This window comes from Lytechinus pictus, chromosome 14 (genome assembly GCF_037042905.1).
Source record: "Lytechinus pictus isolate F3 Inbred chromosome 14, Lp3.0, whole genome shotgun sequence".
NCBI lineage: Eukaryota > Metazoa > Echinodermata > Echinoidea > Temnopleuroida > Toxopneustidae > Lytechinus > Lytechinus pictus.
The window spans coordinates 17,840,724-17,866,516 of record NC_087258.1 but is presented as its reverse complement, the minus strand read 5'-3'; the positions used below and the strand labels follow the sequence as shown (position 1 = coordinate 17,866,516).

General features: G+C 35.7%; 2 protein-coding genes across 9 annotated transcripts in view; both read right to left on the bottom strand.

Annotated features, from left to right (window-relative positions):
• LOC129275767 (pleckstrin homology domain-containing family G member 5-like) overlaps positions 1-13,533 on the bottom strand; it is a 39,100-nt gene extending 25,567 nt beyond the window's left edge. The window contains exons 1-2 of one of the 8 annotated variants that reach the window (XM_064109841.1): positions 13,307-13,533; positions 3,785-3,885 (exon numbers count right to left, since the gene is read on the bottom strand). Coding sequence is in view for 2 of the 8 variants with exons in the window: in XM_064109835.1 (XP_063965905.1) it covers positions 3,785-3,885; positions 4,227-4,277 (152 nt within the window). In the remaining 6 variants the exon portion in view is untranslated. Of the gene's footprint in view, positions 1-3,784; positions 3,886-4,226; positions 4,643-12,338; positions 12,678-13,306 lie in introns of those variants that run through there. The other 7 variants (XM_064109838.1, XM_064109837.1, XM_064109839.1 and 4 more) reach the window with 7 other exon arrangements.
• An 8,829-nt stretch (positions 13,534-22,362) lies between these two features.
• The window catches only part of LOC135156686 (uncharacterized), a 90,106-nt gene continuing 86,675 nt past the window's right edge, over positions 22,363-25,793 (bottom strand). Inside the window, exon 3 of the mRNA XM_064109660.1 lies at positions 22,363-25,665. Coding sequence (XP_063965730.1) covers positions 25,546-25,665 — 120 coding nt within the window. The 3' untranslated portion in view covers positions 22,363-25,545. The remainder of the gene's footprint in view (positions 25,666-25,793) is intronic.

Here is a 25,793-nt window from a genome sequence, read left to right as displayed (position 1 = left end):
TCTTTTTCCCTCACAATAAATGGAATAAACTACAAGATAACAAGTTAGGATGATTTTCGCTCCAATATACTCTGAAATTCCTGAAAGACCACATTAGTCAATGATTACATTTTCTGTTCCTGAATATTCATATGGATTTGCCAAGTTTTACACAATCAAAGAAGAAGAAGAAAGCTCTAACATTCCTGTTTCAATATGAAAAATTCTGTTTTATATACATATTCATATAATTTCAATTATTTGAAAGGATCATTATCGAAAGGATCATCACCTGAATCTTCATCAAAAGCAAGAATTATTATCACAATCATTATAATTGATATTAATATTGAATCTCCATGACAAAAATTAGCCTAACTTTCAACTAGTCAAAGTGATCCTTTCAGTCACATGACCAATTGCGTATCTGAGATCCAGATCTGGAAAGGTATATAAACAGCGAGCGGTAGTTAGGATGAGAGGAAGTCAATTGAATTATCCACCTAACAACATTCTCGATACAAAAAAGCACAATTAACCTTTCGGGGAGGTATCTCATTTCAAAATGTGTTTCCTCTCCTATTCTATTTGTGTGGATATGTTGCTAGGTTTATGCAACTTATCTACATGTGCTTTCCTTCCTCCTCTCCCAAATACTGTTATGTTCGATGGATAAAAGTTTGTTTGTGAATCATCGATTAGGCGAAGATTCAGAAACCAAAAGCAAGATATCTTCCCAAAAATCTACTCCTGCAGCTAGCTCGCATCACCCCCAAACACACTCAGAAAGTCAGAATCCAATAAAAAATTGATTTTTGTTTTAATTATCCCAACAATATTGAGAGTATGATAAAAGGTTTACTCTTTACAAGTAGACATCATGTGGAAAGAGAACAAAAAACAAAAAAAATGTTTTTTACAGTATTTGTTGCTTGCTATCAATAGATAGAAAAGCATGTTCAATTTGAAAATAAAAATCATCAGAATTAACAATAAATAATTGTGAGGTAAATGGGTACCGGTAGGAAGTAATTCCTTAAAAAGCAGTGTGCGCTCTGAACGCCTAGCTTAGCCGGGTAATATAGGAGCGCCTTGAGCACCTAACAAGGTGGATATGTACGCAATATAAATACCCTATATTATTATTATAATAATTTTCATTTGACGCAGGGAAAGAAACAAACTAAAAAAAAATATATAAAGTAGTGTTCATCAGAACACTGTAAATAGATTTCCGGTAAACAAAATATGTGCGTGTCATAATACACACATGCAAGTTTTGCCCTTACTGTGATCGATAATTTTTCATATCACACTCACACCCACGCTATCTTGTAAGCAGGGCTTGACATTAGCAGTGGCCAGGGGCAACCTAGATTGACAGTTGGGCCACCAAATTCTGTAAAAGCCCACACTTGGTGGCCCAGTCAGGCTACCAAAGTTTTGATAAAATGTAATGTTTTCTTTATATTTTAGGGCCACCAAATTTGCTTTGCGGGCCACCACAAATAAGAAATTGATGATTTTGGTGGACCGATTGGGCCAACAAGAAAAAAAGTTGGTGTGGAACCTTGTTGTAAGTCTTCAGAAAAAGAGATCGACCCACAGGCCTCTCACCATGACAATGAATTTTGGTGGCGCATTTATTATGAAACACACAAATTATGATGTTATCGAACTGAAGAATAAAAAAAACTTACAACAGTAACACTTCAAATTCATACTTGTCCTTTAAAACAATCTGCTCACGGGCTTGGACAGGTGAAATCCGCAATAGGCATTCAAATAAAAGTCAATAATTGCCATAGCTGAACTTGAATATCGAGAGGAAAGGGATTTAAGAGTTGATTGGAACCCATTAAACATGCATGAGCAACTTGATTGAAAATGAAAAATGCAATAGCTGTGCATTTACTAGTATATTCATGATTGATTCACTATATGTGTTGTCTCGACAGTGGTATAATATATACCTGTTTACAGTTAGAAGACTGTTAAATTCTTTGTCATACCTCGGTCACAATTGCTCTACGGCAGTCGTACGGCGAGTCAAAAACTGCCGTTTTATTCATTTTTATACAAACCACCTATATGTAGCTGGTACAAAAATGTAAAAACGGCCGTAGAGCAAATGTGACCGAGGTATTAAAGTGATTGATTAATGGTCTTTATGTCTATGTCATCTTTAGTAGTTATAATCATAGTGTAATACCCCTTTCATAAACCCAATAAAACATATCCTCCAATTAGCCGCCTAAGAGTAATGCGGATAATTCAATAAAAATTGCGTTCACAAACTCCATAAATTATTTTTACGAGCGCCCGTCCTGAAAAAGGCGGATAATCGTCATGACAACTGGACACGCCCCCTCCAATGCGGTTGTGTTGGAAAAGGGTGACCTTGTGACCGCACCATGGCAATTATCCGCATTATTTGGAAATACGTTCATAAACTCAAAATCTTGTCCCGATGCCGCTATTATGCGGATAATAGCAGCATCAGAATAATGCGGATAACTCTTGTCCTCCTCTGATTTTACGACCAAATTATGCTGCTATTAGCCGCATAATTGTGTTTTATTAGGTTTATGAAAGGGGTATCATATATCCACTATTTGTGATTTCCTATATCTTACTTTGTTCAATGCACATGGAAAGATTCTTTGTAAATGAAATGTATTATCATTCATATTATAACACTGGGTAAATGGTAGTGAGTTTTTACCTGATTGCTAAAAAAGCATGAGTGCTTGCAAGCAACCAGAAGACTGACAGCTTAAAGTCCTCTCTGAGGGACCTGGTAATGAGGATTTAAATGCCTTACCAAAGGGCACTAGTGCACCAATTGGGAATCGAACTCGGGTCGCCTGAATACGAAACCCCCGCTCTACCTAATGAGCTATCGCACCTCATACGTAGAAACATATTTTTTAAAATAAATTCTGTAAAATTTGGTTTCTTTTAAAGTCAAACTCCAGCCAGAAAATTGAGCGTGTTCTTTTCTTCAAATTGATTACCATACTTTCCCCATCTTGCTGATAGTGACAGGAACTGTAAATTGCATTTTTTTTATCAAAAAAAATTATGATAATTGAACCAAACTGTAATGACATCAAATTGATAAAAGAACTGAGGCCCGTCTTCTTGATCCGATCAATCGCAACTATGGAAAGCTAGCAACGTCAACATCTAACATACATGTTTGTTCAAAATATTTTCTAGAAATGACGTATGTTCATACATTCACTGTTTTTTCTTGACAATTCAGCATGCTTCTCTTTGTTGTCAAAGGACATTGAGTAAATTTCCTGAAGAGGACATTGAGTAAATTTCCTGAAGAGAAAATTATGAGGTTGATGGATTTCCATTTTCTTGAGCCTGATTGGTTCAATCGTAACTCTTTGTAAGACGGGCCCAGGTAGATTTAGCCATGATAAAGTAAGGGAGCGTTGTGGCCCAGTGGATAAGTCTCCGGACTTTGAAACAGAGGGTCATGGGTTCGAATCCCAGGCATGGCATAATTTCCTTCAGCAAGAAATTTATCCACATTGTTCTGCACTTGACCAGGTGACGTGAATGGGTACCCGGTAGGATTTATTCCTCGAACGCTTTAGCGCCTATTAATATGGCAGCTTAGCTACAGCCGGGGTAATAATATGATACCAAGTATCAAAGCGCAGTTGAGTATATGCACATAGTAACTGCGCTATATAAATGGACATATTATTATTATCTGTGAATTAGACCATCTGAAAGAAGGCCATGTGGATATAATCCATCTTGAAGGAGATGATAGTATACTTACTTGAGATCATGATCCTTACGAGCTGGTAGTCGTAGCGTTTCTTTGCTGCCTTCTAGTTCTATCGTCAGCGAGAACTTGTCCTTGCTGCCACCTCCGGGATCCTTCAATAAGACAACAAAAAGTAATGACTTATCAACCCGCTGACAACTGAATTTTTTAATTCTCATTTGTGTTGTACATAGATAATTCAGTTCCAGCAGGCATCGGCTTAAATAACCTGCTAAAAAAAACTTATAGGCTCTAATGCAAGAGAAATGTGACTAAAACAATTTCTATAAGTTTATTGATGAATATTATGCTGACGAAACAATTGAAGTAGGCATACAAATTTCCCTTTTATATTTTGGCTATTCAAACAAATCACAAGTCAAGTTTAAAGTCAATACCAATTATCTGCTGTTCTCTAAGCAATTATGTCTCCAAAGTTTCAATCTGTACTCACATGGTTAAAATAATGAAATGCATGTTTGCTAACTGTAAAATGAATCTTCATTTTGAATGTAACATAACACTAGCTCGTTATTGTCGGTAGTTCAAGCAAGGAGTTACCAGCACCAGTGCTGGTAACTCCTTGATTCAAGCCTATAGGGCAGTGAACTAAGGGCAATACTCAAGTGTTATTCATGCTCTGATGTTTCTCTATACTTGCACAATAAATGAAGCCTTATAAATGTCTGTTTTTGACATGCATTCTACCCATTTGTTGTTACGCATTCCAAGGTACATTTCTCTTTCTTTAATTCCACTGAATTCAAAGAAATTTGAAGAGAAAGGCTTCAAACTACAATATAAAAATTCAAATTCTGCTAAGAGTTCGGATATCTGAGGAGTGACACACAAGTGAACAAAGGCATACTCCTCCAGATTTGAAAATCTTGTAGGTTTGTGTCATCGCTGAAAATGCTTTTATCCTCCAGACTCCCATGGAGGCACTTTATCCCACAGGACTAGATCTTTTGTGTTTCTCAGTGGGAGTCATTTCGCCATCAGATGCATTAACATAATGACATAATGACAGTCAGAGCTTTGAATGTGTTGTTATGTTCAATGGGTGACATTAGTTCGTAATATATGCTAAATGGTAAAAGTTGCTTCTAAAGGCGAAAACGTCTGTATTTATCAGTTTATCTGTGTGTTGGAGGCAACATCGAAAATGTAGATCAATAATGCATAAACTACATAACATGAAGACATTTCCACCCCCCTCCCCCCCAAAAAAAAAAATTGCAGTAATTTCTTTGTTCAAAAAGAATACCCCAGGGAGACAAGGAAAATCAATCTTTTTAAAGTGTTGATCTTTGTATTCTATATTATTTTATACCTGTTTTATTCAGGAACAACTTCTTCAGGAATTGGAAAGCAGTTCTAGAAGACAGGCAATGCCATATATTGGCAGTCACTAAAGCAAGCTTGACATGCTCATAACCTTAATGTTCATTCCATTATTAGGAAATTTTCACATAATGCAATCTCTTTTACCATGTGCACCATCTCCATCAAAACTCTCCTATGGTACGAAATGACTATTCATTTACTTTGAAGTCAGCCTTCCATATACGACTGCTTTTAAAATGATAATATTACATGCTAATCAAAAATGAAATGTTAAATCAACTATTGAAATGTTGGAGGAATCACATCCTTTTCCAAATGTTACATGCATAATGCTGGATCCAACAATTTAAAGGTAAATTCCAGTTTTGGGAACGATCTCAAAATGACTTTTTACAGAATTTAATATAATGATCACCAAAGTGTCTGTTTGTATGAATAAAAAATATGTGCCAAAGGATTCTGGAAGAATTTGTGTAATTGCTGAGAAATAAGCAAAATAAGCGCGGATTCGGTCACTTCCGTCGGGTCTTTATTCCAGCAATAATAATACACTGTCCCATGTGTGCCTATCTGCGTAGGCGATCTTCAGTGTGATCGTTTTTTAGCTAGATATTATGATTTCACAAAGTTCAGTTTATGTAACTGTACCAGATCTAGATCCACGATGATATATCAATACTTTACCTTCGTTTTACTGACTTTCTCACGAAATCAGTGTTTTACTGCAACTACGTTCATTTAGCTTTAAGTGTTGGATTGAACCATGTAAAGTGGTACATGCAACATCTCGAGTCCTCAACTACTCATATCTGGCCAGTTTCCTGACCCATAATGCTATATAGTGTAGTCTAGTAATATAGACCCACTTGAATAATAACATGCTAATTAACGACTCAATACATTTATACCGCTATAATTATATGTTACCACGTAGCAAATCAATTACTTTTTCCTCTCAAATCATTTTAGTTTCTCTATGCAAAATCAATTATAGGTCAATTTAATCTCTGTAGTATTAGTAGATATTTGAAAACCTATATTTTAAGACTATGTATTTATAACACACAGTCAATGAGAGACTACACGCAATTCACATCCCCATTTAACCTTTCAATTTTGATTGTGTACAAAGGGGTTCTATGCACAAAGATAAAAATATATGATAAGTCTCGTAAAGTCTAGGTCATCATGAGAAAAAAAAACCCTGAATGGGCTGGTAAAGCTCCGTTCATGTCATCAAGGAATTGCTCATCAATGCTCATCAAACCTCCACCACCATCTATCATTCCCCAAAGAATAAGATCAGAACGATTAATTATGACTCATGATCTCCACTCACAGTGTGCCCCGGGCTTTCATAAATTGCTCTTGTATCAGGCAACGCAAGTGGTATAGCAGATATCTAAACTACAGCCCAAATTGCAAAATAGATAGGCACCCATTCGTCCACAAACTGTACGTAACGGTCACTTAGCTTTAATTCTATAAACAGGCCGCGGATTAGAAAAGGCTCGTCTTTTCAAATTGGCATGATCGGTACAATTTCCTGTCATCAAGGGGATAGAATAATTACAGATATCGGAGAGTCAAGATTTGAGTATTATTGTGGTTACCCCAACAAGTACACTGTATCATTAGCTGCGAAAGACTTTTAAAGGAGCATTTCACAAAGCTATTTATCTGTTACAAGCTACTAAAATCCTTGCATCCGATTGGCTGAGATAAAATTTGCCACTCTAAAGGCACTCTATGAAATAACCCCTAATACAATTACCATGAGATTTCCATTTATTTGGCAAAGTATGAAGAAAAATCGAAGTGAAATCATTTTAAAGACAAAAATAACAATATCAATGTGAACTGCGGGGGAACAATAGAACGAAAATACACCAGCGTTAGTCTAAACAATGGGGAAGGGGAGGAAGAAGAAGGACATATGATTGTTGATTTGACATAAATTAATTTTGAAATCTCGGAATCACTTCCTTCATAAAAATGCATAGTTTATGCTCTGATATACTCAGAAACCCCTAGATAGGGCGAGGGCAGGGATGACAAGATAATAAATGAAACTGGATTGCTTTTATTTTTCTTTTAGCTTTTAATACGGGATATTGTTTTGCTCAAAATGGCTGATATCGTTTTGCGCATAGTTTTGCAATGATTATAATCTTCTGATGGAGATAAATAGTATCTGGGTGAATGTTTCAGGGGCAACAACAAAAATCCTAGAAAATCAACATCAGACACATCCTCCAGGTTCCTCCCTGCACGTTCCAGGGCCATACTTGTACCAATACCATTTGAATACCTTTCATTTTTTTCAGAGAAGTATTTATGCCTTAAGAATACTACATAATAAGGTACGAACAAGTAAAAGGACAAAACCTTCACTCTCAGCATATAAATATATCTTGTAAACCACCTGGAAAAAATGCTGAAAAATTGCAATAAAAGCTGATGCTATGGAGCAGTGTCCTTTATATGTCCTTTGCCACAAAGAGATAAGTACGCATTTGGGAACTTTAATGTAGCGAACTATGTAGTAACACATTCATTTATCACCCATAAATGTCTGTTAGTCCAAAGTGTATAGAATCATGTACTTAAAATTAGAGTGTCCACCCTAATAAAATGAATAATTTCACAAAGAAAAATGAGAAGACTGAAGCACAGGAATGGCAGTGAATTATTTCGCTGGAAATTCTTTGGAAAGGCTTCTGACACAAACCTCTTGCTGTTGACAAGAGGCAATTTTTCACATCATGATAATCATGATAATAACAGCGCCATTTGCTCAAAACTATGCAAATGTTTACTTCATCACAATAGGTAAACTGGGTGTACAAATAGAATGTAGCATAGAGTAAATAAGGAAGTTGTGGACACTAATTGATAGTGCTTTCAGGGGTTTGCTAGAAAGACTTTGTACACCATCACAAGAATAATAAAGGCCTACAGCAGTATATATCAGAGGCTCGGGGGGGCCATTTTGCCCCCGAAATGCTCAAAAAAGCCCTGGAAACTTCAAAAGAAGCCTTGGAAAATCCAGATTGATGGCGATGATGATGCTATTCAAATGTTGCAGATTTAGGAAGTAGGCTGTGAAATCGTGCACCTAAAAAATTAAAAATTCATTTCATGCCTGTGTCACCTATGATATGGCAAGAATATTTATTAGTGCTTTATATGGGGTTTTACGTTTTTTTCAAATAGCCCATAGAGAATTTCTTATTGGAATTTCAAACGGACAATCAGATTTTTGTGACTTAATCCCTTTTTATATTTTCTTAATCACTTTGCAGCATGATTTTAGTTTTTTATTTTATTTATTCAATTTATTCATCTTAAGTATAGACCTACTACAATGTATTCACTGTCAAAAGGTATTCTGACCCCCCCCCCCAAAAAAAAAAAAAACATATTGTTTATTTTCATTTCTCATGAGGGACAATGAATGATATTTTACCACGTATACAAGGAATAGTATTTTCCTGGTATCGCATCGCAATTTGCTCTACATTTTTGAAAGACTGCTATGCATAAAGTCTTTGTATAGCATACTTTTACATAGGACTGTACATTACTTAGTTGAAAGCATTTCTCTTAAGACCAAAAATGCTATTCAAATTTGTAAAGCAAATTTATTCCCTGCATGTATATCAAACTCTTAAGGATTCATTTTTTATCTCTGATTTTACTTGACACTTCCTTAACTCTGTAAAAATATGTTTTCAAATATATATCAAAATTTACTTCTCCTTTGAAATAATCATAGAATATTGTTCAGCATGATATCAAGATGTGTCCTTAGAGTGTAAACAAAGTCAACTCAATAAACACATGTTATTGATTGCAAATTGATTGTTTTGTTTATCTTAGACACCTCCCACACAATATACAAATTTCCTGAGGATCTTTCCTCCCCCACAGTATTTACATGTAATCTAATTAAAACAATGATTATATAATTCTATTGTTTGAAATGACAAGGAAATTACTTATATTTAGCCTTGAATTTGAAAAATAATAAACAAGAATTCAGATGAAACCTATATACCAATGCTGAGACAGTCTGTGTACTTAAGTCTAATCTAATATAGGACAATTTGTAACATGATTTTTACAGGGTTGTGATGATTGTCTGCGTTCGTGGAGCGGGGTGGAGTGGTGCCATTCTTCACATTACATGCAGTGCAATTGTAGCCAAGTTTTCATTTTTTACTGTAACAATCACACTATATTGGTTTGCTGAGTGCTATGTCAGTATCATTTGGCAAGGCATTAACCTACTTTTGCCATCATTTATCAAGGTGTATTAAATGGGTATAGAAGATTTATAAACTCTAAAATATGTTAGTAAAATGACTACATGAATGGGTCAGCTTGATGCAATTGCAGTCAAATTTTCTAGTCAGAATTGACTAGAACAAAATTATAAATATATCTGAATAAACATATCAGTTGCACTATAAAGCTGACTACTTATCTAGTCATTTTACCTCGTTTGTTTTGAGAGTGTGCCTTCAATGCCTCAGGCATTATCATTACCCGATTTCAGGAAGAAAAAAACATATCAGGGTGCAATAACCAGTAAGTAGTTCTGAAAATTATGGTGTCATTATGTGCCACTGACGGGCAATTACAAGGGCAGAGCTGTTCTTTGAACCCTTTTTTTTCCTATTTAAATAGCCCTTCAATGTCATGATGTGATGTACATTGTGATATTAATCATATTTGTTTAGTACAGGTTTATGGTACGAACTTCCTTACCAATATGCATGTAGTGTATGGTAGCATGACGGATGTGTAATTGATGCTATTATACAAATAGTAACCTGCTTAAGCACATTAAAAAATATAAACCAAAAACATACTTGAACGTACTTGAACAAATTTGAATTTCTCTTTTCTTAAACGTTCAAATATCAGTCCTTCATACCCTTTTCAAGTTAGCAGATTCTGACAGTTTTTGCTGTGGTGCATTGCCTAATGCCCGACGTCTAGACTGCAATTAACAAGAACAAACTAAGATGAATTTATCTTAAAATGTTGTTATGATCACAATCTATTTTGAATTCAAAGTGACAGTGTTTGTGTAACTTTGTTTAAACTGTCAAGCCTGTCTGTCTCCCTTCTTTGTCATTATGTGTGTTAAAAGGAGACAACTTTTCAATAATGACAAATATACAAATCTTTTGTATGTCAAATTTCATAAAGATCTGGGAACAAACTGATGCTTTTTTTTCCACTCAAAATGACCGTCGATGTAAGATGTTAATGCAAATTCCCTTTCCAAAAAGAGACAAATGACAAAATTAATTTTTTTAAATCTCATAAGAAAAAGATTTTTACATCACCAACAACCTTACTGCTGTACCTTTCAAAATGCACAGATGCCTTTAAAGTATTTGTACTAAAAATATAAAAACTCTCAATATCGTTTGATAATAAACCTATCATGAACCTATCAATTGTTTAAAAAAAAAACTTGGAAGCAATTTTGTTTTTCTTTATTTTGTAAAAATTCTGAGTGTAATTTAATAGTGTATATCCCTTTTGCAAGTAGGTCGGGTGAATGTCGAGTTCAATAAAGCAATAAGTCCTTTTATTTGCTATAAATGTCAATGAGAAATTGATATAGAGAAGTTGATTTGATATCTCCAGGAAATATTAGATTCATCCTCAGCTGTAGTTCAGTCGACTGGTAGTATTTTCTAACATTAAAGTCAAAATGACTGATTCGTCTCATTTAAGAGTAGGGATATAAATGGGTTTTAAGTGCTGCATATATTATATGACCTTGATCATGACAATAGAACTAGGATTCAACTTCAGTATCATCCTCGAAAATGTGTGTCCAGTTATACAGTGTTAACATGTTTGATTGTGGTTTGCGAATTGCTGTTAACCTTCCAAAATACCAATTTATTATTTTTTTTAATTCAAAAAGCAAGTTTCCACAAAAATCCACTGAAAATGTGTGCCAGATCCCTATTTCAGATTTTCAAATGCCAAAAATACCTGCATGAAAAGCTTGGTCACTTTGCTTACCTGCTTTATACCCCTTTCATAAACCCAATAAAACCCAATTATGCGGCTAATAGCAGCATAATTTGGTCGTAAAATCAGAGGAGGACAAGAGTTATCCGCATTATTCTGATGCTGCTATTATCCGCATAATAGCGGCATCGGGACAAGATTTTGAGTTTATGAACGTATTTCCAAATAATGTGGATAATTGCCATGGTGCGGTCACAAGGTCACCCTTTTCCAACACAACCGCATCGGAGGGGGCGTGTCCAGTTGTCATGACGATTATCCGCCTTTTTCAGGACGGGCGCTCGTAAAAATAATGCGGATAATTTTCAGAGTTTGTGAACGCAATTTTTATTGAATTATCCGCATTACTCTTAGGCGGCTAATTGGAGGATATGTTTTATTGGGTTTATGAAAGGGGTATTAAATAGCTACATATTCTTACCCCTATAGGAAAAATATTCTGCATATATGACCATGAACTCTATTCCACAACACATACAACATTATCCTGTGGTGTGAATCCTGTATAAAAGTTTTCTATTCAGCTTTCGGTTTGTTTATTTTATTTCCAAAAAACTTTCTATATTTAGTTTATGGTTTGTTTACTTCATTTCCATACTTCATATCAATAAACATGGAATAATTTTCCTGGAATCGCATCACAAAGACACAGAAAGTATTTTGTGTAGCAGATATTTACTTAGGGCTGTACAGAATTTAGTTGAGAACTTTTCTCTTATGACCAAAAATGCTTATCAAATTTGTGAAGCAAAATTATTCCGATATATCAAAAAGGAACATCTCGATTCAAGTTTTGAGAAAATCAAGTTAGCATAAAAACCTTGCAAGTTGAAGGCCCGATACTTATAGGCTTTGAGTGATGGAGCAATGTATTTAACATGTAATAATAGTGATATAATAAGAAACAAATTTAGTTTCAATACTAATGGCACATAGCACAAAATTTTGCTCACTTCGAAACTTTTGCTCTGACAATCAGAAGAATCATCACAAATTTGTTCACATTTCCTGTCACAAAAGTTTCTTTAACAAAGAAATCAGCACATGCTAGGTGCATACCTGCAAAAGCCAATACACATAAACATGATTTATAAAATGATAGTGTAATCACCATCTAAAGAATCACAAGAGGAAATGAATTTAAATTCAAGCCTACCTCCAATACCGCACTAGCATCTCATGCACCTGTAATAAGATTCCTAAAGTTGAAAACTAGTAGACCTGAAAAGTTGTCTTGTACCGTACTTGTACTCCAACAAATGAATCTACTGCTTACCTGAAAAGTGAATGATATATGCACCACGGACCAGAATGCCGATGCCGATGTGCATTCTCTAATCTTTCGTTTTACTCAATCAGACTGACTAAATAGTCTTCTATCATTTCAATGTATGCCCTACAAGGACAATATGGATTTTCAGTTTTCTTCCCTTTTCTTCTTGCTCAGCCAGTTGACAAACACACAGGAACAATTTGTGATCAATGCCCCGGGAGTGAGGGTAGTCTTCCATGCAGACCCTTGTCTTACGGTTTGGGGGCAAATTCCGATTTTCACAATGATATAGCCTAAGCTAACAAGTTGGAACATGGTACATTCCGTTCCAAGAAAAAGCTTCAAAACAGCACAAATATATACAGTAAGCAGACGAATTGTAAGGGTGCAAGATATGTATCAAACATGAGATTCTATTACTTCAAAAGATGGTTTTGAATTATTTTCTTTCCAGTGAGCTTGTACCCCATCCAAACAGTCCAATTAAACACCATTATGCCTACTTGTTCATTTTTTCCTTTCAATGAAGTACTCATGATGTCCTCAAAGTGGATCAATACCTTAAAAGAGTTTGACAATGAAAATGTCAGTGTTCTGTCAGTTAATAGAATGAAAAATAAGAAAACTGATTTCACAATCATATTTTGGATATTTGCCACTTCATGAGACCAAATATGTATTATACCACAGACCAACTATGTTACACACAATCTAATGACAATATCTTGTTACCATATGTCACAACACAATATTCTGTCACAAGTCGGCATCCTGTTTAATATATAAAACAAATGATATACCTATAACCTATGCCATGGAAGATTAAGACAATACGGCAATTAATATCTTACCAACTTATATAAATCCAGGTCTACTTAGCTTCCTGATGTTAAAGTCATCACAAAACAGGATAATTTTCTAAACTGGTACATGTACTCCTATATAATTTTGATATAGCCCTTAATTCGCTCATCCAAAATCGTGCACACCGCATACCATATCCAAGTTATGTTCATACACCCATACCAGAGGGTAAAGTACACTGGAATAGGCAATAAAATCGGCCATATGCTCAAGTACAGGTTCATAATCTTGACATATAATAGGTGCACGAATCCCCCCCAAAAAAAACCCCACACACACACACATTTAGGGTAGTCAATTTTCATGTTTCCTATATGGCTATGCAGGGATAAGGGGTAAAGGGGAAAGTTTGCACCTAGTGAAATGGTGTTTAATGCCCCCCCCCCCAAGAAAAAAATCTTGATAACAGCCGTCTTTCCTGCCCCTTACTGAATATCTTTTACAAGCAGGTGTCTCTGAAACCTCCTTGCCCCACGTATGCAAATTCTTCCTTCACAAATCTTTTGAATTCTAGTCCCTCTTTGTTCTGTCATATTCATGTTTGTTGGTTCACTTCTTTCGATGGGGGGGGGGGGTAACAGATAAATACCTAAATAAAGAACATAAATAATGTTATTGGAGGAGTACCAATTTATTTCCTGTAGAAGTTAGATTGTTTTCTATATCTCATTTACCGTGAGAACCTAGCTGTGATGATTTCGGGCAGATGTTATATGACACTAATTGGCCATCATCATTCGTACGACATGGAGCATCAAAATTTAATCTCTCAATTTGTGATCATCTTCAACCAAATCTACTAGGGTGTGTTCAATGTCGATTTTCAAATTTAAACGGCAACATGATTCATGATTGAAAATGCAATTACATAACGTAGAACACAAACATGATAAGCGGTGCGCTCTCAATGTCGAAAAATATAAAGCAGATTATACGTCGTTCGACTTTAAATTTCCCACTCTCGTTGTGCAGCTAACTGCGCAGTTTGACCCATCACATGAAAGGTCAATTCTGGTACGCACTTGTGTAGGCTTCCAATGTGAAATGTGCGAAAGCAAATTAAAAAATGTTTCAAAACTCATTTAGTGTTCGGTATCGCATTCGCAATGCTGCAGATCTGAAAATCTGTGCGGATTGTGTTTCAAAATGTTTTTTTTTTTTGGCATTTGAATTTTTCTCCAAATCGCGACTGAAAGATGTTTACTTTTACGACCAGGAATGGGGGACAGTGAACACAACCTTTCTTTCTCATTATATCCACGTTTCGTAATTGCGTTTTCAATCATGATTCTTGTTGCTGTTTAAATTTGTAAATCAACATTGAACACATCCCTAGTTAGCTATTAACCCTTTGAATGCTGTATTGAATCATCCCGGTTGACTCTGGTTAATACCGGAGTGACCCTGGAAGAATCTGTTGCTGCAACGTTCAGATAGGACAACATCAAAGTTTGCCCCGACTCTACTAAAGTCAGAAATCAAGACTAGCCGCACCTGATAAGAATGCCTCTGGATTTTCCCGTTCACAGGGGGGGCGGTCTAACCCAATTATCAACACATCTTTTGGAGCTGGTTCAACTGATTGGTCCATTTGTTGGTTCCTATTGTATTCCATCCTATATAAAGTTTGGCACCAAACAAGCAATAATTGAAAAAAAGCACCCATGGGAGATCAACTGTTGATATATGAGCATGTTTTATGTCTGCATGGACAAACATCAGATTTTTTTTACAAGTCCTATTTTTGGAACTCTATACTGTTTATACAAAGAGGAAGTTGGATTAATAAATTGATACATAAAGCCATGGACCCTACCATGATAAAGTTAAGAAGCTAACTGCGCAATGAAATCTGTAATTAAATTTGGATAGTGATAAAAACAGTCGGTAATTATTAGAATTTATCTAACAATCGACTGAGAAGCTTTACAAATTGAAATCAAACTTTTCAAGGGAAATTATTATTAAACAATAAATATAAAGCATTAGGGACAAAACTAAGTCTATAAGAATAGTATCAGCTTAAGAAATTTTTAAAACTTTTTGCATCCCTTTGGTGCATTCTGTCTGAGTACTTGTCAAATGTTGTTTTTAAAACAAATACACCAACACATTGCATTTTTAAAACAATACTGTCAGACAATTCTATGATGATTTGCAATTACGCAGTGAATGAAACCTATGGCTATGATATCTTTATTGCAGAAGATCTTCATGCACATGAATGGGCACATGCCTTACGAAGTATACCATTGGAACTAAACTTTGCCACAAAATATTTTTCAAGTTCAAAGTCCAAAAACCCCAGACTACCCAAACAAATCAAATACAACTGCTGCTTTGACAAAAAATGTCACGCTTATGTAGAGACAGTGATTTTCCGTTAAAAAAAAATGGTGTTTTCCATTTCTGAAAATCTGTAATTCCATTTCAACTTGATCTAAAAATGGAAATTCTGTTTAGTCACTGAAAATGTACACAGCAAAAACCTGAATTCTGTTTTGCAAAGATGAATTCCATGAATTTTTACATGAAAAGTATAAGAACGAAACAGAATTTGTTTCATTTACCGGTAAAACAGAACAAAAATCACTGTCCCTACTTAGGAGGGCACTACAGAAAATTTGTATACTAAATGCATTTGTATCAGCGCAAGAACGCCTTTAGTCTATACTTTTGAAAGTGTTGCATTATCATAGAAACGAAAGTTAGCCCCATGCATCGCACAAGGGCATTTTTTTATGTGATGTGCATAATTGTGAGGCTGTACCACCAAAATACAAAAAAAAAAGAGAAATACAGTTGCATCAGGGAAAAATTTTTTCAGCCTATATATTTGTTTAATAATATGCTGCATAAACGTAGAAACGGAAGTTAGCTCCATTCATTGCACCATGAAAATTTCAGGGTGATGTGCATAATTATGAGGCTACAATGTTGCTTCTGTGTTGAAAGACTGTACTACAGAAATACATTTGCAATCTTAAATGATACTGATATTGACAATTTCAATGAAATTTCACATTTCAATTTCCAGGAAAGTGATTGCCTGCATAATTCTGATTTCATAAATCAGGTGCCTATATACTGACCTTGAAACAATCAAGAACTAATTAATTCTAGCAAAAAGGGTGTCATGTGTATGGAAGTGTGTATTCTATCACATATACAGGAGGCTTATGCCCTTCTATTTTGTCCACAAGTTATATATTTTAATTTGAACACAATTTATTAAATTGAATCAAAATGCATTTTTCATGAAAAAATGGTCTCTTAAGGAATAAATCAGCTCTATATTCACATTTCCATCTTGGCCTTCTATTTTTCAGGATTTTACAAAGTTGTGCAAACACAAAATGTCTCATATGTATGGTCACATTTCTATGAAGAATTATTCAGTCTTAAATGTAATTAAAGACATATAATTGATCCTATCACTCATATCAAGTGTAAGTCTATGGTAAGGCATGAACTATTAAGTAACAATTAATCAGAATATTGATTGCATCTTTTTGTGTCACAAGACACTGCTGATGCAACATGGAACAAAGACACAGAAACAAATTGTCACAGCTACTTTATTTTGTCAAATACTAGTACTCGTAACTAAAATATAATGAGCTTTTCCACTGCTGCAAATCGATAGAATGGTTCCAACACCATGCATTCACATGAATCAATATACAAAATTCGATTTAAATCGAAACAAACGAATAATTACCTTTCTGAATTTCTCCATGGTTTTTTATTCATGTCCTTACTCAGTCTAATCGTCAAACCATTCAAGAATTGATATTGACCATGAAATTCAAATTCTAGGCTTTTAAAGGAGCATCTCCCCACTACCTGATCATCAAATTAGCATCCTATGTCATAGGGAATTTAAGGGCTATGTTCAGGCAGTATTCATGGAAATTAGACCCCAGGTTACCGAACAATTGGACAAATTTATCTCAGTTCCGGAAGCGCCCCAGGATCTATCGACTGAGATTTAACACAGAAAGGGCGTTATCTCTGTGTGGAAGGGCGAATAGTATGAAATAACGCCCCTTCTGGTACCAATCAGATGTTATAACCCTGTTTCCTCTCGAACCCACAGGAGGAAGTTGAGTAATTCTCCTGATTCCGGTATTCATGTTGTAACATTTGGCTAAAAACCGTTGTCATTAGCTTAATAGGCCTATTTTTTTTTATCATAGCATGTCCAAGATAGAAAGCCCAAAATTGATTGCTAAGGAAATAAGGAACTTAAATGCGTCATACTCATACAAATATATAAGTTGGTAGATCCAAAAATAATTTTAAAACATGGATCATTGAACACTACTGCATGTTCGAGCATGGTGACTCAGTGGTAGAGGTGTACCAAAGGACCTTCTGCATTCTTGCTATAGCGGAGTTTTATAACTGAAGTGGCTACGCTGGGTAAATAATACATTATTATTATTTTATTACTCATTTTAAAGGGATGCTCCGGGCTGAAAATATTTATATCTAAACAAATTGAGTAAAATTCAGAGCAAAATGCTGAAAATTTCATCAAAATCTGATGACAAATAGCGAAGTTCTTGATTTTAAAGTTAAGCAATAAATGAAGAAAACAGTTGCATGTTGTCATGAATATTCATTAGATGGGTTGATGATGTCACATCCCCACTTTCCTTTCTCTTATGTTATTGCATGAAATAATAATTGTTTCATTTTTTCATACATGTGTGAATAATATGTCTCCCTTGGAATGAAATAGGTTGCAGCAATGAATATCTAATGCACTTAATCAGTTGTTATTCAAATATTTTGATAAACCTAATTTCATATAACAAAATACAAAAGAACAATTGGGGATATGACATCATTAGTTTGTTCACTGAATATTCATGAAGACATGCCTAGAACTAATGCACTTAATCGATTGTTATTCCAATATTTTTTGCTCTTAAAAGGAAAAAAATTGAATTAACCTAATTTCATATAAAAATACAAAACAAGTGGAGATATGGAATCATTAGATTGCTCATTGAATATTCATGAAAACATGCTGAGAACTGTTTCACCGGAATAATGCAAATCTTTAAAATGCCATAACTTCACCAACTGTCATCAGACTCTGATGAAATTTGCAGCAAATTGCTGTGAATTTTACTCTATTTATTTAGATATAAATATTTTCAGCCTGGAGCATCCCTTTAATCTTCATGAGAAAGGGGTCTGTCTCTATATTTTTCTTTAAAAAGGGACTCAACTGTGTATCCATCAAGAAATAAATTTCCAACAATATACAAGCAGGCATTTTGAAGACAACTGTTGGTTTGTCTGTGATAAAGAATTTGTTCTCTTGAGTAGGAAATAATTAATAAGGAGGGTGGAGTTTGTCTCTGTTTTCAAGGAGGAACATAAATATGACCGCCTACATTCATTGGGATACAAGTAACATACTTAAAACATGCACTTCTGACATCTGAATGTGTTTGCGAGTTATATATCGGAAACATTTGTTTTTTCCAGTTGCAAAGGAAATAATGAATAAGAAAGGGTGGGGTTTGACTATACTTCAAGGTGGAGGATAACTTTGTCCAGACACACTTGCTCATCCAAGAAATGATATTTTCAACAAACATTGACAATAGAAATTTGAAAATTAAAGATAATGGTCAGTTTTATATACAATAGGAATGATTCGATTTTTAATTTTCACATAAACACTTGCATGTTTTTATTTCACAGGAAATTTTTGTTTCTTTTTAATTTCAGAGGAAATATTTGTTTGTTTTCATTCCACAGGAAATATTCAACAATCAGGAAGGAGTTCATCTATATCACCAAGTCAAGGTGAAATTTAGAGTTCGTCCAGATTGTTTTTATACAGCTGTTGATCAAGACCAGGCACTTGAATTGAAGAAATCATGAGCAACCGCCGAGTTTCATGTCCAAAAGTAATAAAAAAATCAGGAAAGAGTTACAATGCCAATACTGATCAGAACATGTAGTTTGGTTAACATTACACCAGGGAGTTAGGAGGAGATCAGTCAGTCGCAAGCCCTGAAAAAGTAGCTTCTTTTATCCAAGTGATATTCATGACTAGAGGGGTTTTGCATTGTTAATGAGCTTGGTGCGAGCCAGAACACCTCTTTTTATTCGGCCATTGCTGCTCTAAATATTGACAAAATTTCATGTTTTTGGTATCTTTGTAAAGAAGAATAATCATTAATTCAGGTCATGTGTTTGGATTTTTAAAAGAATGTTGTAATATAGGGAACACTTTTGATATAAAACATGAAACAAAATAATTTTTTTCATGCAACAAAAGTTGTTGTTTTCACACTTAATTTCTGTTTGGGCACAAATGATTTTTAAATCATGATAAAGCTGAAGATCTAAGCTTTAATATGATATAATTTTTATAAGAAGATGTATTTTAGATGGGTCAGCAGCCAGCTTTTCATAGGCCAAGTACATTTAGCAGCTCAAAAACAAGAATACTGCGCTCTAATTGGTCATTGAGACCACACACCCACGCAAATTCCAATGTTCCCCACACTGGGCCTCTGCAAGGTCACACTCACCATGTGGTAATCTCTTCAAATTACCCGCGCATGTTGTTGTGAAAACATTATTCAGCCAATCAGAACTCTGGATTTTATGTTACTCAGAAATTTTAGAAATCTCGTCTTGCATCTTGATGGAAAAAGCTGGCTGCTGACCCATCTAAAAGATGCCACATATCAAGAGTGACATTGTAAGAAAGTATAGAGTTTGAGCTTTCTCATGATATAAATAATGTTTGTGCCTAAAACACAAAATGTTGCACAATCTGCAAGTGAAAACAGAGGAAGAAAATTCTGTTTGATGCATCTTTTCAGGTAAAAAATTCACTTATTTATCAAAATATTTTATTCAAAAGAAATGACCGATATAAAAGAATATCATTTACTCTTCCCCATGGTACAAAAATAATCAATTTTACACAAGGAGAAAGTGGTTAAATTCTTTGAGAAAGAAAGTCTCACAATTCACGAGATTTTGCAGGGACATGTATTCAGCCACGAGAGGACTTGGATAAATCTTGCCCATTTGCTCATTAACACAGGGGCTTGCCGACTGACTGAGATCCCTGATTACACTCAATAGGTGGTTTCAAACCGCCTCGATCACAAGAATCCCCGTTAAATTACGAGAACTTTTTTAGGCTGAAAAATACCCATTAATTATTCCTGCATTCACACCGCCCTGAAACATACCCTTCGGGATAAGTTCCTGAAGTTACGAGCATGCGCAGTATGGTCTGATAAGCAGCAAGGCGCGAAATTCAAAATCACTAGCCCAGCAGCAACCCATGCACGACGCCGCACCCAACGACACGCTGGGCTAAAAGTTCCCGTAATTTGCTTTCAGACCGCCAAAATACCCACGACCTTGGAAAAATCCCCGCGAAAGTTCTCGTAATTTCGCCAAGTACCTACTATTTATCGGGTATTTTCTTTCGGGGATATTACGCGTAATTTGCTTTCAGACCGCCAAAATACCTGGTATTTTCTGATCGGGGTAAATTTCCCGATCAGAGAATACCTGGAACTGGCGAACTTCGAGGCGGTCTGAAACCACCTAATACGATCTGATTTAGTATTGATAAGGTGTTTTATGACACTGCACAGTCTTCCATTACCCTTTTTACACACGCTAAAAATTCCTTAACCCCGTACTATAGGTGGGGCTAAATTGCCATTTAGCCCCACCTATAGTACGGGGTTAAGCTTAGCCCACTTTCTTTTTACACAGCATTTTTGCAAAGTGGGCTAACCCCACCTTTAGTACGGGATTATTTGGCCCTGCAAAAAAGCAGGGTTATCCCAGCAATTGCGGTGCTAAGAGCGATAGTACGGGGTTAAGATCGCTAGTGTAAAACGAAAGTGGGCTTAGCTTAACTCCGTACTATAGGTGGGGCTAAATGGCAATTTATAGTACGGGGTTAAGGAAAATCTAGCGTGTGTAAAAAGGGTACGAGTGAATGAGCTACCACTAGTCCGGGGTTAGCGAGTTTCGTGTGTGAAAAGCAAGCATTCCTTATCCGGGGTTAGCAATAACAATTTGGCATGTGTAAAAAGGAAAAAAAATAGTACGGGGTTAGCGATAGTCCGGGGCTAAAAAAATCCTGTGTAAAAAGGGTACATATTGCTAACACCACTCTGGCACTCTCCCACCACAAAGCCACTCAACCCAACTCCCCTTATCCTCAATCCCCTAATCCCTATAATCTATCAAGTGTCTTAATCCCATTCAACCAATTATCACCTTGGATTATCCTATAATGAGATTAGGGAGTGAATGAATACAACTGTCAGACTTCTTGCCCATATCATGGAGCAGATGTAATCTTGCGAAATGTGACAACCTATTAGATTTTTACAAAGGAGGAAAAGAGTTTTCAGGGCCCTGTACCACAAAAGGTTAGCAAAAAATCGCTAAATGAAATGACCTATCAAGATCAGTGTTTCATGCGCATTTTACTCAGTAGAATGACTAGGAACCAATCAGAATCGTTCTTTCATATTAGCAATTAATCGCTAACCTTTGTGTTACGGACCCCAGGTCGGTATTCATAAAGAAATCTGTTTTAAATAGGGTAAATTATACATGAATGAAAACATGGCTAATGATATGGTTTCTTAAATTTCTTCGCAGTGGAGATATATTTATTGTGTCAGACGGAGTATATCCTGTCTTACATGTACAGAGGATGGTTGCGACAAACTACAATTACCTCAATTGATTTTTCAAAATTACTCATTTTAATATTCAAATATTTCAATTTTTTATCCATTTTATTGTTGTTTCAACCTAGGTCATAATCATGTACATGTTTTTACTTCGTAAATATGATATGAGTCTTTGGAGTTTTGTCATGTAATTATTTCTCACAATAAAACCAAATTTAATTGAATTTTCAAGACTAGTGGGAAATAGGTATAAGAGTCTGTGAATAATGTATGTATAAAAGCAGGAAATCATGACAAAGGAACTTGTTTTTATGCAGTTTGATTTTTTTACAGGAGGGGGGGGGGGGATAGTTGAGAAAATTGATCATATTTTTCTCAGACAGAGCTCTGTTTTATAGGGGACGATTCTTCTATTTATGCTTTCTCTGAAGTGGAAGCCACATTTTCACAGCCAATCAACAGAAGAAAAAACACTGCGAGGTCCGCCGCCAGGCCAGAGGACGGAAGGAAATTATTTTGATTTTTTTTCCTGGTGTGAGTCAACAATTGGTTTTAGGATCTTGGTATTTGCTGACACGAGCTTCGCGATTCCGCTGATTTGAGCCTCAGGTTCAAAGAACGCAAGCCACATTTAAGAGAGTTCATACGTGCAATGTGCATATTCTCATGTGCATTACAAGTTTCTAAAGATAGTCCCTGATAAAATATTTCATACTTTCCATTAGAAGCACTTGAAATCAAGATAATGATCGGCATCAATTGTGTTATTACTCATTTCCTTTCAAACACATGCATGTTGAAGTATTGACTAATGTGATATTTGATTTCTAGGATACATAAATGTAAACCGACTGCATTTTGATATTTCTTTTCAATAATGAAAGGCGCACTTTTATCTTGCTCAAGACACTTAAAAAATATAAATAAATTCTGACAGAGTTTTTCAGGATCAAGTGACTAATTTTCTTACAGGAATTGGGGATAGGTGACACAAAAAAATTGCAGTCAATTGCAAAGCTAGCGATGGCCAATCAAATTTGCATATTCATGATCATACTGTTCGACATACCAACAGTCACCTATTTAAAGCTAAATGAACGTAGTTGCAGTAAAACACTGATTTCGTGAGAAAGTATGTAAAACCAAGGTAAAGTATTGATATATCATCGTAGATCTAGATCTGGTACAGTTACATAAACTTAACTTTGTGAAATCATAATATCTAGCTAAAAAACGATCACACTGAAGATCGCCAACACAGATAGGCACACGTGGGACAGTGTATGACAGTGTATTATTATTGCTGGAATAAAGACCCGACGGAAGTGACCGAATCCGCGCTTATTTTGCTTATTTCTCAGCAATTACACAATTTCTTCCAGAATCCTTTGGCACAAATTTTTTATTCATACAAACAGACAATTTGGTGATCCTTATATTAAATTCTGTAAAAAGTCATTTTGAGATCGCTCCCAAAACTGGAATTTATCTTTAAATCGATGTTGACATTTTGAAGTAATTGTAACTTTACAGGTTATCAGGCAAAGGTTTGCCCTTTTTGATGAAATAAGTACAGGCTAATATATTTTTCTCTTTCAATGAAGATGAGGATGGATAACTAGTCCCAACTCTTCTTTTACGGATGTTCGCAAATAAAACAATTTTTCATCCTGATATGAAGCGTTTGTGTTGATTTTTTTTTTGTTATGATGGGCTGTTTATAAAAGGTAGGCCTACATACTTTTCTGTTGCATTCAGGATTAGAAAACTGAACATTCTCACTAAGGAACCAGAAAATGAGGATTGAGGACACTTAACTTGAAATTACTGATTTAGGACAGTCAAACTCGCTTTCTACCAAGAGTACGCCATAAATATGATACTTCTGATACTACTACTCAACTCTCACATCTCCTTTTATGAACTTAATGATAATCAAGATTTTCAGCCATGATTATCATAATACACCTGCAAAGGAAAGTAACATACATGTATTGATGTTTAGGCCAGCTAGTGACTAGTTTGGGGTGTTTCTGAAGAGTGTCTTGACTGTGAATTCCAATATCAGTGTAGTAAAATAACACGAAATCGTCATTACGGTGTAGCGTTAATTTCGGTGAATGTTACGTAATCTTCGCACACCGAATTCGCAGAGCGGCAGCATGGTCGAGTGATTTTTGTAGCCTATTATTAGTCGTTTCGCGCGTATTTGACACAGAAGCTTGCACCGTGCGATGACGCACACAGCACCCGCGCTCTTGACCGAAGAGCCGACCCAACATGCTCAATGAACTTACACACAAACTAAGGCCTATACCTCAGGTATCTTTCCTTGCATGCACACACCAGTTAGTAACTACATGCACACACCAAACCCCATCTCCCTGGTATACACATGATACATGTAATGATAAACATGATAAGAGAGAATTGAGAGGAATGAGGGAAATTGTTCTCTGACCATCGTGATCATTGTGAATGTAGGCCTACAAAACATGCATGCTAACTGACTACGGGACCAACCAGCCAGTACCAGTTAAAATAGTCACCGTTTCCCCCTTTTCTGCACTTAACAATCATTATAAAGCCAAAGGAAAAATAAGGGATATTATGATTCATGTGATAGTGGACAAGTCATGTAAGTTTGATAATATCATCATGTTCATCTGTTTTGTAATTGATGATCCTGATAATTCCTTCACTGTGTCAGTGAACTGCATCAAGGACTCATAATTTTTCTATAGTTTTTACTGGTTTTTATTGTACATGTCGATCTTATGCTCCCGTTTCTATCACCTCGGCTCTGAATATATATACTAACGCAAATAACCTTCAATATCACTGTAGTAGTACGACGTTGTGTACATACCGGATACAAAAGTTTACGTGAATGACGGCTGTCATAAACGCCTACCAGTCGTTTTATTCAGCTTTACAAAACTGATTTACATTTTCTTTTGCTAATTTATAACAAAATGGCACGGTAAAAATCTAATCGGCATGGATAGATCGGATGCTAATAAAGTTGAAAAACAAAGTATCGTAGTTTGCGGAAATCCTTTTGTTTTGGGACAAATCGCCGGGAAGGGAAAGAAGGGGGAAGAGCTCGTGGAATCGTTCGCTCTCGCTTGTTTCTCATAGGTTTGCGTGCAAATCTCTGTGAACCGTTGGCAATGTGCAGCGCTCTCGCTGTTATCGATTCACTGTGGTGACCTCATTTTATTACATGTTTGCGTAATGACGATTTCGCGTGATTTTACTACACTGAATATCAGGGCTCCTTAACACAAAGGTTTGTGATCAATCGCTAAATAGCATCGACCAATCAAAAGCTTTGTTGCATGCACAGTTTGATCATAACACTGACCAGGAACCAAACAGCATCATTCTTTCATATATTAGCTATCCATTGCAAAGCTTCGTGTTACCGGGCCCAGGAATCTACTTTGCCTTCTTTGACAGAAGCCACAATGGCATGCGTTAACGATGCTACTAAGAGTTCAAGTTCAAGGTCACGGAAGCAAATGACTTACCAGCCCTCTCTGCAACATCTTGGGGTCTGGTGCGTTGGGCGTACTGGGAGATCTTTGACGATTGCTGCGTCCTGTCCTCGGGGAGCCCGGCTCACCGGTCTGTTAAAGGTAAAACATATAGACATGGGTTGTCATGAAAAATGTTATTACTAAAGTAGATCAAATGATTTTGCTATAACACATTTTTTTTCATAGACTGTAGCTAGGGGGCTAGATATGGCGTATCG